Source organism: Sparus aurata, chromosome 15, assembly GCF_900880675.1.
Source record: "Sparus aurata chromosome 15, fSpaAur1.1, whole genome shotgun sequence".
NCBI lineage: Eukaryota > Metazoa > Chordata > Actinopteri > Spariformes > Sparidae > Sparus > Sparus aurata.
In genome coordinates this window covers 13,793,357-13,813,074 of record NC_044201.1, presented here as the reverse complement: position 1 = coordinate 13,813,074, position 19,718 = coordinate 13,793,357, and the positions used below count along the sequence as shown (strand labels likewise).

At 42.8% G+C, this 19,718-nt stretch overlaps 1 protein-coding gene across 9 annotated transcripts in view; it reads left to right on the top strand.

Annotated features, from left to right (window-relative positions):
- LOC115596462 (signal-induced proliferation-associated 1-like protein 2) overlaps positions 1-19,718 on the top strand; it is a 90,247-nt gene that overhangs the window by 39,931 nt on the left and 30,598 nt on the right. For all 9 annotated transcript variants that reach the window (XR_003986907.1, XM_030441597.1, XM_030441598.1 and 6 more), the window contains 7 exons: positions 1,966-2,099; positions 3,394-3,582; positions 9,661-9,835; positions 10,047-10,150; positions 11,650-11,807; positions 12,384-12,960; positions 19,211-19,485. Coding sequence is in view for 8 of the 9 variants with exons in the window: in XM_030441597.1 (XP_030297457.1) it covers positions 1,966-2,099; positions 3,394-3,582; positions 9,661-9,835; positions 10,047-10,150; positions 11,650-11,807; positions 12,384-12,960; positions 19,211-19,485 (1,612 nt within the window). In the remaining variant the exon portion in view is untranslated. The remainder of the gene's footprint in view (positions 1-1,965; positions 2,100-3,393; positions 3,583-9,660; positions 9,836-10,046; positions 10,151-11,649; positions 11,808-12,383; positions 12,961-19,210; positions 19,486-19,718) is intronic.

Genomic DNA, 19,718 nt, shown 5'->3' with positions numbered 1-19,718 from the left:
CCCCTAGTGTCCATCATATTTTTCATCATACCCCACTATATAAACATGCTGGGAGGAACAAACAACATATTAGCAACCCTGCAATTCCTGAAGTCTTACCAGAAATGAGGCTAAAATGTTATATAACCAGGAGCATGATAATAATCTGACCATTTCATGGCAATCTATTATTTTATTCTTACTATTATTCATTGCTCAAATTATCATCTGGACAAAAGAGGAAAACTCAGTGAGTGTCCACAAATGAAAAAATATGCATCCTGATGAGTAAATATAATGAGAAATTGACTTCCCATTAGAGTTAGTCATTTTCCTGTACACTGGAGAGGAGGCAGGGTTAGAAAGACATTAAGAGACTATTGTCTGAGCGCAGTGAATGGATGTCCTGACCAACTGAACATCAACATCCACAGGCCCTGTCGCTAAAACTCTGATTCTCAAATTATATAAATCTTTTGTTTGTTTGTTTGTTTTGACCAGCAGCTCATATAAAGTCCATAAATTGGTTTGTCAGTCCCAGCGATGTCACACACTGTTCTTTTTTATGTTCCACTACAGGACACAAATACTCTAAGCCTGGTCAGAGAGGACATCCTGGTGGTGGCCTCGTGGTTTAGAGTGCATACCGTGTAACCACTTTGTCCTGGGTTTAAATGTAGCTTTGTCCATCTCTTCGCTATTCTTCCACCCTGCACTGTCAATTATCCAATGAAGCAGTATGCCATTAAAACAAAGCAGAGAGAAATTGGCTTGAGTGAACTTTTAGCTTGGTTTGTAATGCCTAGGTTTAATACAGTAGCAGGAACAGACTTTCTATCTGTAGTGACATGACTCCAGATACAAAAAGCTCCCCGAACACTGGATCTGCATTATAAAGGTATGCGTGTGGTCGGATCATAAATTCATCGCTCCGGAATGAAGAATGCAAAGGATGATTATTACTTTTGAATCAGAGTCCCAAATCCATCTTTAAAACTGAACCCTGCCAAATAAAAAAGTGTCTGACAGCTGCAATACTTTGTTCATTTGTGTGTGGAAGTACAGCGCTGTGTGAAGTATTTTGGCCGGTGATGGGTCAGAGTGGGTCAAACTTTCCAAGGCTGTATTTATATTTATTTACTTTTTTAATCCCAGTGTTGCCCCGACAAACCAGGTTCTAATCCCCAAGCCAATCATTTTCAAATCTCCATTGGACCCCTGCTGCTTTCTGTAATCACTGCCCCAGCTTGCCAAAGACCAGAGAATTTCAGCATGAGAGATGAATATATGGCCTCAATCATTCAAATCAGTATTCTGTTCAAGCAAAAGCAGTGATTTGATACAGATTTGAACAAGGTTAAAGGACAAGTTCCATCAAAAAGAAAAAAAATCCTTCATGATCTGAAACGTGACCCAACTTTCAATCTCCAAGAGGGCGGCTTGCAGAGGGAAAGTGAGGTCAAGTGTCCAAGTCCACAAAACATTTCAGGAGCTTCTCAGCAAAACAGCATCACGGCATTCTCCTCAACCAAGCACAAGCAGCAGCAGATCTGGACTTGTTTTAAAACCTAAGAAACATCTGAAAACAAAATCATAAAATGACTCTAAGCAGCTCCTCGAAGTAATCCAACTCACCTGAGACCCCAAGATCCCAAATTGATTTGAAAGACTCTATGTACACCTGGTGCGTGCGGTTGAAGTCGTGCGCTCACTTCAGACAGGGTGTGCACGCTAACACTTTTAGATGTGCGCTATGAAACTTCATCCTACTTTATCTACCCTGGGGTCAAGTAGATAATGTAGGAATTTTAATTTTTACGTGGACGTATCCTTAAATAACAATTTTCACAACTATGCAAGTTTGTCTATTCATTGAAGTTAATGTGAACTCCGAGCACTTCATGTGACGCTTCAACAGGCAATGGACCACTTTTCTGCTTTTTTGAAATCTGTGTTTAATTAAGATCTTTTTTACTCGTCCTCCAGAACATCAGAACTATTTCGGGTTCGATGACAATCTTGGACCTGTGGCCGTCAGCATCCGCAGGGAGAGGCTGGACGATGGGAAGGAGAAAGAAGGGATGCAGTTCAACCACAGAGTCACCTTCAGAACCAGCCAGGTAACTTTAATACACCGTTGTGCACTTTTTCATCTCAGCTTGTTGACTCAAATCAGCGTAGAACTATGCATGAAAGGAGGAACCCGTGTGAAATCAGCGCCCTATTAAAGAATTGACTACAAGCCAAAACAAGCTTTTAAAGTGTGTTTCTCATATGTTGCATTCGGCAAGACATGTTAAGGTCACTCAGCTCAGCGCTCATTCAAGCAGCATAAGAGTGGAGGTAACGCTTCAGTACCTCCGAAAAACAAGAGGAGGCTTCTCACGGCTCCTAAATCTGCTCCCACCACCCTAACGTGTCCAGTGACGCCGTGCCAGTTATGACTCAGTTGGCCAATCATGCAAACACTGATGCAGTCTATCGGAGTCGGTGTGATCGCCCTGGCTTGCTTACACTTTTGCACACCCACGCGCTTGCACACAGAAGCTGATTAATCCACAAACTGAGATGCACAGTCTCTCTGTCCCTGGTGGTACAGAACCCCTCTCCTTGACTGATGCTGGGTGGTCTCATCCACTGAATAATTCAGGTGCAACAGATGTGTCAGGCAGGGAAATGTCACTGATATCCAGTGCCATTCTTGGTTTAAAGCACCACTCCCATGATAAAACAATGTATCTGGGTCATGGTAGCCCTGCAAGTAGCACGCAGAAAATGTTTTAACTCCCCATCCACTGGAGCGTCTATTTGCATGTACTCCTATCATTTAGCCTGAGCTCTCTGCCTCACTGCCCCACTCTCACTCTCCCTTCCTCTACGAGTCTATCAAGTAATCTGCTTTTCAGAAAGCCTCTCTGTCGGCCAGCCTTTGACTGCTGACATTAACGTCCACAAGCTGTGTTGATGCAAATGGGATTTATGAGCTTAAATGTGCCTGTGATGTTCCAAACAACAACAGAGGGTTACAGAGTGGGTGTTCTGAAGCTGTTTGGGTTAACGTTTACTGGCACATTAATGATCTTAACAGTAAAATACCACTTAACATCTACTGCGCAGTCAGCTTATGTTAATTATTTAGAATTTGAGTTCCTAATGCCCTCCAATGGAGCCGTAATGGAGCCACTGCTCTAATTAATATGGCATAACATAAAGGGATGAAGCCTGGTTTTCATTTCCAGCATTTTGAAATGAAATGTAATCACTCAAGTGCAGTGCGGGCAAAGAGATCCAAATGAATAAAGCCACTGATTCACAGACATATTGACCTCCATGGAAATAATGCCACACAGACCTAGCCAAAACACATTGTACAAGGCGACACAATGAATCGTCACCATCTGTCTTTTCTGTCAGCTGACCACGCTCCGCGGAGCCATCCTGGAGGATGCCATTCCATCCACTGCACGACACGGGACAGCCCGAGGCCTACCGCTGAAAGAAGTGCTCGAGTACGTCATCCCTGAGCTTAATATCCAGTGTCTGAGGCTGGCCCTCAACTCCCCAAAGGTCCCGGAGCAGCTACTCAAGTTGGATGAGCAGGGGGTGAGTACATGGAGATGCCTTAAGTGTTTTGCGTACCACCTCAGACTGCTGTTGATGTTAGGGAACAAGAGCTATTAAAAGAAAAATCTGCAACATTTTGGGTAATCTCTATCTATTTTCTCTATACATCTACCTTAATCGTAGCCATCCATGTTACCTTACGCTAGTTATGTGCTCCACTTCTGGTGCATCTGGTCACTCAACCGGAATGAGCGTTTTCAGTGGTAACAGAGTGCTAATCTTCTCTCTTAGAGCGACTGGTGCAGTGTATCATTCATTCATGAAGACCTTGGTTTGTAACTTTATTGAGTAAATACTACTACATCAATACGGGGTTGCCAGGAAACCAACCATGACTCCAGGAATTCACTGCATCCAGACCGCTTTACAGAAGCCCTGTAAAACCACAACGTTTTGACAGACATATTGACATGTGCACATTTAGTTGTGTGTTTAATGTTGTGGTGTTGGGAGGTCAGTTTTGTTACCTTCAGACAGGGCCAGGCTAGCTGTTTCCACCGTTTATGCAAAGCTAAGCTAACCTATAAACCTATTGGGAAATAAGCATATTTGCTAAAATGTCGAATGTATTTTATTGCGCTTTTACTGCAAAATATCAGTACTATGAATAATGTGATGATATTATGATATAGATGTTTAATTTGAATTATCCCTCTCTGTATCTGACATTTATGTTAGCTATTGAAGGAAACGGGAGGGATTCACTTCAAATAGCAAGACCTTTTGTCCCATACGTGGGTTGCTTAATATAGATGAACACAGGCTCTCAGGTGGAGGCATAAGACAGCCAATATCACACTTTAAAAGAATCAATATGAATGCAGCTCTCTCTTAAGCCAGCATCGACTACTTTGACACACATTTTCTGCAGATAGGACGCTCAAGTAACTCACTTTTGACAGCTTACTTATCTGAGAGCAGGTGATTTGATATTCTGTTGAGATGGCGGGGGATGTCATCTTGCATTATCTCTGTTTGAATAAAATGGCTATTAGTGATATTGGGCTCTGTCTTCGCAGGTGTCAGAGATGGATTCATTGTGTGATCTTAAGGCCTTTATTTTCTCATCTAATAAAACTGCAGGATGGATAGGAGCGTGGGGGGATTAGCGAGTGCTCTATTGCGTATCTTTCTATCACAGAATGGGCTGCTTATTAGTGTAATTACATTCATTAGCATGAACCCATCCTTCCAACTGACAGGGGAAAGACTCATATAATAGAAAGTGTCAGCCGTGTCCCTCTTGTATATTAAGACTGCGCTACACGCTTAAATAAGAGCTGTGTAGTGTCCTCCTGAAGCAAGTTAAATGCACTTCAGATGATGACAGACTTTGTGTATCCAATTATACCAAAGTAACTTTGTAAATAAGTGCTCCAGGATGTTGTTCCGGCCGGATTTCAAGTAGCTGATACTTGAGTTTGTTTACCTGCCATACAACACTCCATGACTTCGCTATGAGAGACTGTCTGCAGATACAGACTTTGGATATACGAGCGAAACTGACACATAGGGAGGATAAAAAAGCAACAAAATAATCTAAGAAACTACGGAGAGCCCAGACTAAGTGGGGCTTGAAGCTCTTCCAACTGGCAGTCCTCCACACAGACCTCAACCAAACGCCCAGTGGAGGCCAGTTTTTTATATTTGGTCATCAGTATTTTTGTACGCTCTGTTTTAATCATTAATATGATGCTTGCCGTGCATGTGTTTAATAGTCGAGCACCCCGTAATCTTCATTTTAAGCAAGCTGGACTTTCACCGCCCTGTTAATGTGTTTATGTGCGGAAGCTAATATTGGACAGGAAGCACTGCGGCTCAGAAATGGAGTGGTCGACCAGGCTTGTTTTTGTTTGTTTCGCTGCGTTATTTTCTTCCACCGCATGTAGAAAGCTTTATTTGAGGACGTTTTGTGTGTGTACACGCCGCTAAGGAGATGTTAGTCCGCTGTTTTTTGTGTTTTGTGAGTGTGTGTATGTGTGTGAAAAGGCTTCTTTTTTATTTATTTTTTGCTGCGAACAGAACAGAAAGGACGCCTGGTGAGTGAGAGTGTCCTGGAGCAAGACAGCCTTCATAATAGCCTCGTGATCAGCTCTGCAGAAAGAATATCCCCAAAAGCAGTGATGTAGACTGTGCTGTAATTGCCTGGCTGTAAGAAGAGAACAGGGCATATGTGAATGTATTTTAGATCACGTTGTAGATCACACTGAGCCCGGCTGTGTGCAGATGGGCTGGGAAAAGCATTAAGCAGATTTCGAAATGTGATTTTAGGTGATAGAAATCACAAATGATACATTTTTCTAAGAAAGCCGTCGCTGTCAGATGTGTATCTGCTGTTGCCATCTGACGACTTAAATCTGGAAAATGAAATGGAAATGAAAATTGTTTAATAGAGTTTATCAGCGCTCAGAATTCAAAAACGTAATTTCAAGCTTTAATTTGTAATTGACGATAACAAAAGCAGGGATCTGAAAAAGATAAAAGTCGAGCCTGCAGGTATCTGCGCAGCTGCACAGGAAACATAACTACACATAATAGTGTTTGGCGATAGTGAAGACAACATCAGAGAGGTCAGAGAGGGGCTGCTTATCTTCCCCTCTCAGAAATGCTGAACAAATTACCTTCCTCCTAATCTAGGAAACCATTTTCACTGCATAGCTCCGTCTCATAAAGCGAACAAAGAATGAATGCATGACACAATTGCCAGAGCTGCCAATCAAGTGTCGCAGAGGTCTTACAGTAGTCAACAGGTAAAGCCTTTTGCAGGACCATGAATCACATCCGATGCCAACAGTGACCGCTCGACTCTGAAATATAATTCAGGCTTAAGTGAGATTTGTTCCACAAGTTCAAGAGACTAATCTACCACCTACTGAGGCTGGTATTGCAGTGCCAGAAAAATCACCTCGGCCTTATGTAAATCAATCCCCTTTCATGACTTTGAAACTCGGGGATTAACTTTGTGACATGAAGTGACCAGAATTTCCCCCCGTCATTTCCCTTCACATTTACATCCCATGTTCCCTTTTTTACTTCCACCAAGGAGGCTACATTTTCTCCTGTGTCTTTTTGTTGGTTGGTTGGTGGGTTTGTCAGCAGGATTACACGGAAAACCAATAAACAGATATCCACAGAACTTGGACGGAGGATGAGACTTAACCCAGAATAGATGTTTAATGTGTAAATAAACTTTGGCGCAGATCAGGATAAAAGGGCCGATCAAGACATTGTATCTGACATTGTGAGATAGGGTGTCAATTAATTTATTTCTCTATAAATAGTGCATGAAAGTTGATGAAAACAATCGGGTGTATGATGGGGTGGAAGTAACTGATTACCACTCCTCAAATTACTTTAATTGAGTAAATTTGGGATGTACCTTGAGTATCTTCCGCCCAAGAGCTGGTAATACTACTTAAGTTTGCATCATGCCATGTAATCAGTTCATTTTAAAATCATGATGAGTACAATTTCAATTAATATCTAAACCCTTCATCTGAGGGGCGGCTGTGGCTCAGTGGGTAGAGCTGAGGACTAGTGACCGGAAGGTCACTGGTTCAAATCCCTGGCTCCCCTGGGCGGGACTGAGCTACAAGCCGAAGCATCCTTGAGCAAGATGCTGAACCCCAACACTGCTCCTGATGTGCAGTTGGCACCTTCGTGGCAGCCACTGCCATCAGTAAGGGCCCTGCGATGAGCTGGCGTCTCATCCAGGGAGTACCCTGGCCTTCGCCCATAGAGCCACTGGATTTGGCCCCAGTATTCCCGCTCCACCTTGAAAAGGGTGGTATAAAAGCGGTAACATCACCCGCGACCCGCATGGATAAAGCGGAAGAAAACGAACGAACGAACCTTTCATCTGCTTTTTTGTAGCCACTTAGATTATCAGATCACAAACGGGCCAATGAAAATCCTGCTGCTATTTAGACTGAAAATACTCTGATTGGTGTTACGAATACTTTGTACATTTACTTAAGTATCATTTCAATACCAGTAGTTGTACTTATAATTGAGTAATTATATAATAAATCGTTCTTGAGGTCATCTTCCCACCACTGGTGCCTGATATCAAGTGATACTTTTACTCCACTAACTATAGTTACTTGTTACTTAGCAGATTACCTGCTGCATCAGAGCCAAAGCAAAACATTTTTGAATAAATGTATTTGATCAGCCACTGGATTAAAGTAATACTGTATGATTGAAATGTGTTTATTGTGTTTAAGAGAGGCAAGTTTTTTTTTGTTCATTCTAGTTTACATTTTGTTGTAGAACTTGAACACTTCTGCCCCCAAAACTGCAATAGATGTTTGTGTAATGGTGTGTGGTGATTGTAACCAGGTTTTGGCAGTCATGTTTTGAGACTTTTTGGTGCAGCGGGACACTGCAGTGCAGACAGATGTCACAGTGTTGTGTTAGGACACTGCTGTATCCCTCAGGTACGTCTCACGGCTCTCAAAGGAGAACACTGTCCTCATTTCTTTCTCCGCTCATTAAGTATCCTCCATCTTTGCAGGAGAAGGAGAGGGGAGAACAGTGTTCAGCACCCTGCAGCTCTGGTCAGACAGAGGGAGAGGAGCATTGCGGGAAAAGATCTATAAAGAGGGGACACATTTCTAGCATTTCTAGCAACGTACGCTCAGATCTTTTAGCAAGGGGAATATTTTAACTAATCACAGATCCCTTAAATGGGATCTCCCTTTTTTTATGGCTGCTGACGCCACCAGAAAAAAAAAAACACATCAAAGACGGTTACACAATGAGCCTTACCTCCGGAGCATTACTCATCTGTATGTGTCCTGATGTGTTTGGACCTTTCAGGCTGCGCCAAATTTGCACCAAAGGGCCAATGTGATTGTCCTCGCTATAGGCCAGTCTGTTAAGAGGAGCAGGAGGTTAAGTGTACCCATATAACGCAGGATAAAAAATAGAGGGCCACATCATGCCACTTCCACTGGGCTTGATGGTATAATAGCTTTCCGCCACCGCAGGAGCTTTAGTGCAGAGCCGACTGCCTGATGGAGGGAGTCATCACGGGGACACTGTCAGGAGCACACCAGGAACTGATAACCTGTGACGGGGGAAAAAGACAATTCCAATTTGTTTCAGTGTATAGATCATTTGTCAGCGTTCACATCCGGAGAAACCTTTTCATCTTGCCGCATTGACACATTTACCCCGGGTCAAGAACGCCCTGTCCTCAGCTGTGAATATTGAGCAACAGGTGCCAAATGCAGGAGGCTGTTTTTTCATCTATTTTTTCCTCTTACTTGGCGAGCTTCAGAGAGCTATGAGCCATGAAAGATTCATGTCTGTGAAGAGGGCTTTCTCTCTCTCTCTCTCTCTCTCTCTCTCTCTCTCTCTCTCACCGTGCAAGAAGAATCACTCCGGATGTTTTATTTCTTCCTGTCTCTTTGTGAGAGAAGTTCATATCAGACCTGTCACTTCTGGGTAAAATAAATGCTTGCAGTCAAACCTGTGAGATTTGGCTGGCTTGTCTGTGTCTATGAATACACGTCTTTGTGAATAAGACATTTATCTTTTTTTATGGCACTCTTTGCTGAACATTGAGTTTTATTGGTGGGGTTGTTTGAAAGATCAATGCTCTTGCCATTCAATGCCTGTTACTTGTGTTCCACTGCTACAGTGAGGACTTTACCAAACAAAAGTACTGCTTAAGGAAGTGTTTTTTGAAAGGATTAAAATGCTATTGCTGGCAGCTTATAGAGTTTTCTGCCATAAACCAAAGCTATCCTGTTATATGTCTCCCTCGTTGCTCCACAGCTGCTCTTAAGTAGCAGCTATTAGCTGGGCTTGATTTATGCTCCGCTCAGAGCTCCTGAGAGTTCACAGCCCGGCTTCACAAAAGGGGATTTCAGCTCTCTCCTAGAAGGGTTATGAAGGCCTTCACATTAGCTGTGACATGATGGAAAGTGGGCACTTGCATGCTTTGAGTGCATAATGTACAGTATGTGTGTGAGTGGTGGTGTGTGATGCGTATCAGCGACAGGAAAGGATACTTACTTTGCTGAGTGTCTGTGTTTTCCCTTGTTGCAGCTAAGCTTCCAGCACAAGGTGGGAGTGCTTTACTGCAAGGCTGGCCAGAGCACAGAAGAGGAGATGTACAACAACGAGAGCGCCGGGCCAGCACTCGAGGAGTTCTTGGATCTGCTCGGCCAGAGGGTGCGGCTCAAAGGCTTCACCAAGTACAGAGCTCAGCTGGATAACAAGAGTAAGATAAAACACACGTCAGACTTAATGTTCACAAAGTGCAAGCCCAAGTAATCCTGCCGAGTGCAGATGTTCTGTAGTGTTTTTTTTAAGCTTGTATATCTTTAATCTTGATTTCTGTCCAATTACATCATCAGCTTACATAAAACTGTTGCCTTTTGTATTGAGGCCTGAGACCTTGACGCCCTGTCCTGTCCTGTCCTGTGTTACAGCTGACTCCACAGGCACACACTCTCTCTACACCACCTACAAGGACTATGAGCTGATGTTTCATGTGTCCACCATGCTGCCCTACACACCCAACAACAGACAGCAGGTCAGTAAACTCTTCATGTTTTCTCTGTCTGTACCGTCCAGCAGACCACTGTGTGCTTTACTGTGTGGTCTAATGGCGGTAATGGTGGTCCCTGAGCAGCCTCCTTTAAGGATATTTTCAATCCCGGCCCCTTTCAATCTTCCCCAGAGGCTCATTTTGCCACAGTAATGACCTATCAGTTGGAAAGCATGAGCATTGCCATGGTAACGGTGCCCCATAGTAGGATTTAATCAATGCGCCCCTAGGGGCTGAACTTGACGTGGTATGGGTTACTGTGTCTGTCTGCGCTAACAAGTGGAATTAAGTGGATGTAACGGTGGACTGGCGAGCGACGGCCCAATAAAGCCATCTTAGTCTCTGTACTCCTCGTATGGAAGTACTTTTTGAACGAAAACAAAACGAAACAACCCGGCAGAGATATTAACAGTGAGATAATGAAGGAGGTGGGAAGTGAGCAAAGGGCAGCAGATCTACAGAGAAACACTGCCGACACCTAATCTATCATGTGTATCTAAGGCGTCTGATTGGCTGGATTTGGGCCTGGATTTCTTTCCACGTCCTCCAATTGTAGTTCATGGACATTTCAATTTAATCCCTGCTGGTAATCTTTCAGCAGACCCGAGCAAAGCGTGCCCCGCTCATCCCTTCATCCTTTCCAATTCACCTCTGTACCCTCTAATCCTGCTTGTTTCAACCTCTTGCTGGCCGGCACTGACAACTGCATTTCAGCCAAGAGAATAAGGTTAACCATCCACACAATCCAACAATACAAGCGGTCTAAATTGGGTTTGGGTGTGAGTGTGTCTACTTAGCCCGAAAAAAGGCTAAATTGTGTCAGTGGAATATGTCGCCCTCGTTCATAAAGCCCTTTATTTTGTTTTAGGACACTAAAGGGGCTCAATGTGGTTTTGGAGACTAAGTTCAAACTCAGAATTTTTATATTTGCAGTATTAATGAGTTAATACTAAAAAGATATTCTGAAACTGAGCAATCAAGCTGTTCTCAGAGGAAAGTAAGAAAACTGGTCCCTAGAAAACCGTTTAAGCTAGAAAAGGTGGCAGGCTCCAGTTGAATACAAACAAAGTAAAACAGTATGAAATTGTGTCATTCTTCAAGCTCAGTTTGTTCATCCAGTCATGTAAAGTTGAGAGTTTGTTTAATTAGTTTGTTCAGGCATGAAAAATCAAGTTAATTCCTCTTAGGATTTGAAAATGTCTTCTCCAAAACCACATGGTGCACCTCTAAATCATTAAAAGCAGAAAATGGTTTGTGTTGATCTCATAGTGCTGGTTTGGACGTAGCATCCAATTTCTCACCTGACTGTGAAATGTTAGTGGGATTTCTTGATTTGTCCACTCTAATGCTTTCAAACAAGATGGAATAGACCTATAAATAGATCTAAACCTGTGTCCTCTTGATCTCTCGTACTATATTTACTCTTTGTATGGTGCCTTTTTTTTTACCTGCATCTGACTCCTTTTCTCCCTTTCCTGTCCTAGTTATTAAGGAAGAGGCACATTGGCAACGATATCGTCACCATAGTATTCCAGGAGCCCGGGGCCCTTCCTTTCACTCCAAAACACATCCGCTCCCATTTCCAACATGTGTTTGTCATTGTCAAAGTCCACAACCCCTGCACTGATAACGTCTGCTACAGGTAAATAGAAGAAGCATGCACCACGCCTGCGAGGCTCTCACACAAATATTTCACTCCTAATATCCTAAAGACCCAAACTAATATCCTCCAGACAATTCAGAGAAATGTGTTTATCTTTTGATGTGCGTTCCATAAATGCCTTCATGCCAAATGACTCTACATGAACTTTTAAGAGCACTTAATTTGAAAGAATAATAATAATAGCCTTCTGAGTGCTTTCTATGGTTTCTCTCAAGGCTTCATCGTAATGTGCAGGAATCACAAGGCTCTTTTGATCTGCTCAGTGATGATACAGTTATTATCTTTAGAGACACCTTGAAATTATGTCTTGCGACTCTTTCCTTGAGTGTTTCTGAAGTCAAGACGACTCATGTTAATAACATAGCATTTGTTGAACCGACCGAGATTAGTCTGAGTTCCTCTCTGTCTTCCCACCAGAAATGATTTCCCTCAAAGCCATATATATTTTTTTCAACACTATTCAAATGGCTGCTCATTAAACGTACAGTTCAGTACTCCATTTCTCTTAGTTCCTCCTCACTGTCACCAATTGATCTCATCCTGTTTTTTTTCCAGCGTGGCTGTGTCCAGATCTAAAGACGTGCCTCCATTTGGCCCCCCTATTCCCAAGTCTGTGACTTTCCCAAAGTCAGCCGTTTTCAGGGACTTCCTGCTTGCCAAGGTCATCAATGGAGAAAATGCCGCACACAAGTCAGAAAAGTTCAGAGCCATGGCGACTCGCACGCGGCAGGAGTACCTGAAGGACCTGGCTGAGAACTTTGTCAGCACAACTACTATTGACAATGCTGTCAAATTCAGCTTCATCACCCTGGGAGCCAAGAAGAAGGAGAAGGTGAAACCGAGGAAGGACGCACATCTGTTCAGCGTGGGAGCCATCACGTGGAGTGTCCGCGCCAGGGACTTTGGCCAGTCGATGGACGTGGACTGCTTGCTCGGCATTTCTAATGAGTTTATTGTGCTCATCGAGGAAGAATCCAAAAATGTGGTCTTCAACTGCTCTTGTCGTGACGTCATCGGATGGACCTCAGGGATTATGAGCATTAAGATCTTCTATGAACGTGGGGAGTGTATCATGCTGTCTGCCCACGACAACTGCGGAGAGGACATCAGGGAGATGGTGCAACGACTGGAGGTAAGAAACGTAAAGACTCAACTGCAATAATCTGTCATTTAGAGGCTTTTATCTGCCAGAGGTCTGATCTGCTGGATAAGACCTAAGGCAGAATAGCTGATCATGATTGTGCCCATCTCTTTAGTGTCAGTCTGAAATTTCACAATACAAAGAGATTTCACAGAAAAACAAAGATAATCAGTTTTTTCAAACAACAGCCTCACAGAGGGAGAGCAATTCATTCTCTGTTTGATTTCTCTGTTGCTAATTGAGAGTTCTCGTCCTAGTGGGACATCCAGTTTATTTTTGCTAAAACGAGCGTATTACAGTAAAAACAATTAAGTCCTCACACGGGTGGTGTGTCAGAAACTGTTGTAATGAATTGGCCAAGGTGCAGCCTGGGTTGGCACTAATACGCTAACATGCGCTGACAGATTAAAAAAAGTGAACTTTCGAAACCATCGAAATTAGCCAAATATTGATGGCCTCCTTGCCAGGTCAGCCGTAGGGCAGGAAAGCAAAAGAAAGAGACAGCTCCAAAGTTTATTAACTTTGAAAGATTTATTTATTTTTTTGGCCCTTTGCCTTTTTTGGCGTGTGCTGCTAGAGACAGACAGGAAAGGATGGAGGGAGGGGGGATGGCATGCAGCAGAGGGCCCCTGGTAACACACCTGGGCCTCTGCAGTAATGACGCAGCTTCAGCCTCTTTTGGAAACATTTGTGTCAATCTTCTCCTCGTTCTACACAGTTGTCGGATTGAAGGTCTTATCTCTTTAGTGGACAGCAGCCAACTGCTGGTGGGGGGACGGCATCATGTCTTTTGCCTTTTCTCCTGCTAGTCATGACCATATACCCCCATACTTCCCTTTATTATACGTGAGAGGCATTATCTAACAGGCCTGTAGCACCCAGTGATGGAATGTAACAAAGTACATTTACTCAAGTATTGTTCAATTTTGAGGTATTACTACTTTACTCAAGTAGTATTTCCCTTATGTTTTACTTTATACTTCCTCTCCAGTACATTTTCGAAGTACATGTACTTTCTACTCCACTACATTTATTTGATTTAGATATTTAAGTTAGTTTATCAGTACTTTTAGATTGTATGCTACATCAGAGCCAAAGTTACACATTTTCATATCAATTATTTTATTGGCAATCACATGTAAAAAGCAAAGACTGATTCCATAAATACACAAATACTGGATCATGGATCTGATAATCGGCCAGGCCAATAATTGGTCGACCCATGATATACTGTATCTACATACATGTAAATATGTATAGTTTAAGAGTTGAAGACTTTTGCTCAAGTACTATATTTAATTAGGAGAATTTCAATTTCAATTTTAGTCACAACATCCAATAATGTTTTGAAAAGGAGTTCACTAGTATATCCCACCTAAAACTTCACCTATAAGTAACTCCCATAAACATGGAGTTGTCGTCTGTCATCAGAATTGCCATGTAAATCTATGATGACTGGGTCTCACACATGAGCTGCTGGCACGCGAAGGAAAATGGCCCCCTTTCCTTTAAATGGTGCAGTGAGGCATTTTACTTAGGATGGTTGTGGTCTCCCTGTGGTGAAACAATGCGTTCTGCAAATATTGGTCTTGCCATTGTAGCTTTTACTACTTACCACAAGCCGTGTTATTTTATTTTCATCATAATGTCAGCAGAACCGCTTGTTTAACCTATATCTATCCTGTCAAGTCTTATGTGTTGCAACAGTACACGCTCCGACTGAGCTTCCAGTATTTTATTTTCCTTCCTTGTGTTTCTTTGGTTGCCTCTTACAGTGTTAACCCAGCACATTTGTTTTCCCTACTCCCCCATACTCTGTCTACCTGGACTTGTTTGGGTTGCACAGAGATGTGCGTGTCACTTGAATGTGAAACTGTAAAGTGAAGTCAATAGAGTCCTGAGAGGATTACGGACCTCCTGTCGATAGCTGTTTTTTTTGGCTCATCGCGCAGAATCAGCAGAGGTGTACAGTTCTTAGGGTCACTAAAGTGCAGATGTTGTCCAGCTCTCGATCAGGATAAAACATTAAAAAACTACAAAGCCAAAGCCACACCCTGCGGCAGTCGGTTAATTTAATGGAGTAAAGATTAGCCGTGATGTAATTGTGGCCCAGTCTTGATTATGAGGATGTCTGGGTGCAGGTACAGGACGAGGCAGCTTAAACAGGACACCAACCCAGTTTTGGAAGGGATGAGAGAAAACACAGACACGTTTTTTGGGTCTGATGGACTAAGAATAGAGGACTCTTGGCCTCAGACTACTTCACTCCTATGGAGAGCTACCCACTTAGTTCTCTCATCCCCATTTTGTATTTCTGTCTCAGCCATCTGTACAACTCTATGACCCTGGGTGCATTGTATGATTTTTGGGGTCAGGTGGGTTTAGGTACGTTTCAAGTTTAGAAAAAATAGGTCCAAACACCTGGTTCCTCAGCCTGGAATCTGGCATCCGATGCCTTTCTTCCGCTCCTTATGTTGCTGCACAGGCTTGCTTTTCCCATTCTAGTTTCCATTGTTTGTTTACTGAACCTCTAATCAGGCAACCCTTTGTTTCCTCCAAATAACATCGAGTTTGAATCCCAAAATCCAAACCTGAGCCGCGCATGACCTTATTTCTGACTGCCTGTCTGCATACTCTCCTCCATTTATCCCTTTGGCAACCTCATGAGCAGTTTGGAAATCTCTAAGAAACCCTCGTCAGCGTATCATTGGTTCAGCCAACAACACGAAAGTAGCAATCGATTTCCTACTAAAAACAAGGACAAGACCCTCATTCTCCTGAGGATTAGGGTACGATTTATCAAAGGGTTCTTAGAAAATCTTGAAAGTTTTGAAAATGCACAATTTCTACCGTTACCATTTTCAAGAGTAGAGAATATACTTGAATTCCTATAGTCCTTGAAAAAATGCACTAACTGTGTTTTTCATCTACACAGTAATTTTATGTTTACCCCAAATTTTGCCTGAATACGTAATATTTGAAATGAAATTTGCAAAGAAATTCTTTATAGGCAATAAAAAGGAATTGACAATATACCTTGATATAGGTATGACATAAAGGCATGGTGAAAAATACATTCTGCAATTGCATTTGTAAGGGCTAAAAGTGCATTTGAATTTCACTCTTAAAAAGCTACAAAAAACCCTGTAATTACACCTTTTTTATTATTACCTTTTGCAATGACCTGTTAGAAATGAGATTGAGTAAAATTATGAAAAATGAATGTGAACACGTGCACAAAGAAGCTCAACAGCCTCAAAAACCATGAGATCCTGAAGAAGTATTTACCATAATTAATCTTAAAAGGACATGGGTGTCATTCAGCGTTTCTTCAACTCATCAAAAGAAAGGACAGTGCAGGATATATTAGCATTTGTGATTAGCCAAAGGACCTCTCTTCCTCATTCACTATGCTAATATCCCTTCACATTTACTGTCCACTCACCCACGGGATTTGCAAGGGGATATTTCACAGTGAAAAGCTGAGAAGAAGTATTAATAAATGGGTGTCTATTTGTGTTAGTCAGACAGACAGTGGAGCAGCAGCTCATTTGGGCATGAGCTGACTGAGCATACTTTGTCCCAAAGGTGTCTGTAATGTCCCAGAGGTGGACTTGAATCGTGTTTCATTGGAAGGCTTTACAGGCTACCAGACCTGTGATGTAATGCTAAGCAGAGTGAACAGATTGCCCACTGTAACACACAGAGGAGCCCCAGTGTGAAAGCACAACTTAAAGCTTCAGTGATAACGTCCCGCTCGCTCCAGGGTGTTGCTGAGCTGGGTGGCCGCGTGTTTCGGCTTTAATGAGAGAAGTCAACTGGATTTTGGTGCTGATTTTCTTTTGTTTTCCTGAATAAAACACCGGCAGTCTCCCACATTATGTATTTGTTAATTTTGTAGTGTACACATCAGCAGGACTACAAATTAAAGCACATGACCGAATCTGGTATAGACTTGAATGACAGAGGAAAGCAAAGTAACAAAATTAAATAAGGTCAACTCAACCTGGAGCTGGGGGGGCGGAGGAATTGAACCAGGGACCTTGTAGACCCCACTCTACTTCCTGAGAAACAGCCGTCTAATTGATCATTTTAAAAAAACTTGTATTTTGAAGTAAACATGTATGTAATGCTGTAATCCAACCCTCTCACTGAAGTTACATAGTGCAGAAACAAGTGACGGGGGCGGAGTGGCTGAGACAGAGACACCATTCACCCTATAATGCTGCTTGTTTTGTCCACACAGACAGCAGTCTAACATGAAAGACAATTCAAGTTATCATCTTTCAAAGAGGAAAGCAAAAAATCTTAGATGAGATAGATCACCAATCCAAACTTCAGCTGATTGAGGATCACTGGGATGACAAGGTTTTGTCATGTTTGTGAAACACACTACCAGAGACGGTGTCATCAGTGTCAAAGCTGCTTCAGACTGTCAGACCTCTCACTGTGGATCAACGCCAGTAACACCACTTGACAACAGATTTGAGGCAGATACTGTTTGGTTCCCCAGGGCAGCGTTGTTCTATGTTGTTCGAGCTCGTCATTCGGCTCTATGTGGAAACACTTTGGTCAGCAGGGCACACACGTTTCAGGCACACGTCCACGCTGCCACACTTCTTGTCTCCATTAATTTTCAGGATGGACTGAATAAAGGGCCTTGATGACGGCATTTAGAAAGCTATTATTTAGGCCTAATGAATTTCTGACAAAGGGCAGTTTGATTCATGATCCCTAACACCCGGCCGATGTCTTCCTCATATATAGACCATATACTTCTACACTTTTGCGCCCTGAAAATGTTTGGACTTTTATTTGCCCTTGATCTTTTATGCAGAGTGATTGTTTTTAAGCTGAATCTTTGATACTGTTTAGAAAAAAAAAAATTGAGACTGTGTCTTAACCAACCTCACGAACAGGATGAGTCCTTTCCTCAGCTAATAAAGTTTTAGGGTTGTGTCTCACCATGGTTGTCTAGGGTCCCCTCCCTCACAGTTGGATAGGATTTCTGCAAGTGTGAGAATCCGGTGGAGTGTTGACAGGCCATAGTCTGAGTTAATGTGTCCCTGAAGCCAGCTGCCACTCTGAGGCAAATGGAGGCTGTCACCCACAACTGAACCAAGACTAATCTGATGCCTGATTAAAGCTCATTTGATGCAGTGGGAGTTTTTATTTTTTTTTTGCAGTGGTGTCACAAGAAAACTTGGAGGAAAATGTCCAGTCTTCTGTGCACCTACACTTACAGTATAACTTCATAGTTAGGTTACAGTTGCATGTTTTCAGCTCTGCTTAGTGTGGTCATTGCGTGGTTTACTAATTTACTGCTGCGGATGCAAGAGATCCGCCTGAACCTCATTTGAACCGGACTTGCACTAAAGCAGAGGCTTAGGCCAGGCCATCGCTGAGCAAAGTGAGCAACGTCATTTGCATGCAAGTACATGATTGGACAAGAACCAACTGTAAGTTTCGTCCAACTGGACAAGCAGCGACTGTCCACCGAGTATCCATGGCTGCAGTCTCCAGATTGAGAAAAAGGGGCAGGCGAAGAGAACATTCTTTCAATCCGGATGTGGACAAAGTGTGTTCATCAGCTGCCAGTTGATGGATATTATGTGTTAGTGTTTAAATGTTGTTCTCCAAAGTCCCTTTTTAGAAATTAACTCTGGTTAATAGACTTAGTTCTTTGAACAAGCATCTCATGGGCAGACTTGATCTTAATTCCCCACCCACAGAGCTGCTGTAGTTAGAGTGTCCACAGAGACAGGCGTGTATTTGTGTGTGCAGTGTGCATGTGTGTGTTGAAGCTGTCTCTGTGCAGCACTGACACTAAAGTAGTTAGCTCAGTGATGTACCCTCTTATTAACTTCCATTTTGAGAGGTTCTTTGAATTAGCCAAACAAACACGCTCATGCACTTTTGCCTAAGGACAGGATTTTCACTCTGCTCTAATAGTACTATTCTTTGGTGTTCTTTTGTGTGTTACTTGTGTAATAAAACCCACGCACATCTGTTAGAAAAGAGGCAAATTGTACACTGTTGACGGCTACTGTTGGAATACACTGTCTTAGCTCAGAAAGCTGTTACTAAGTGATATTAGGATCACTCAGCATCCAATCTTTCTCTGTTTATCTCAGTGTCATTGGGTACAGTCCAGTTATGTCTCTGGATCAGTGCATTAAAAACAATATTGATGTCCCTGTATGGAAGATAATGAACAAATTGATCCTGATTCTGGTTCCAGATCACCACCAGAGGCTGCGAGACGTCAGAGATGACTTTGCGTCGCAACGGCCTTGGCCAGCTCGGTTTCCACGTCAACTTTGAAGGCATCGTGGCCGATGTGGAGCCCTTCGGCTTCGCCTGGAAGGCTGGGCTGAGGCAGGGCAGCCGACTGGTGGAGATCTGCAAGGTGGCTGTGGCTACTCTCACCCACGAGCAGATGATCGACCTGTTGCGCACATCTGTCAGTGTGAAAGTGGTGATAATCCAGCCTCATGAAGACGGCACCCCCAGAAGGTAACACCTCACCCTTGTTTCTTATTTTTACACTGTAAACTTTTTAAGAAATCTTCGAGACAAAGATGCTTACAAAACAGCCGCAGATTTCCTATTTGCTTGGTGTTGTGGTTTGTGAGACAGAGAAGCAGGTGCTCCTCAAAAATGTATGAGGACATAACAGAAGAGCAGTTCCTTTTTCTCATTTGTCATTGCAGCTGGAGTAAATTAGCTTGACATTTGCTCTCCTGTTT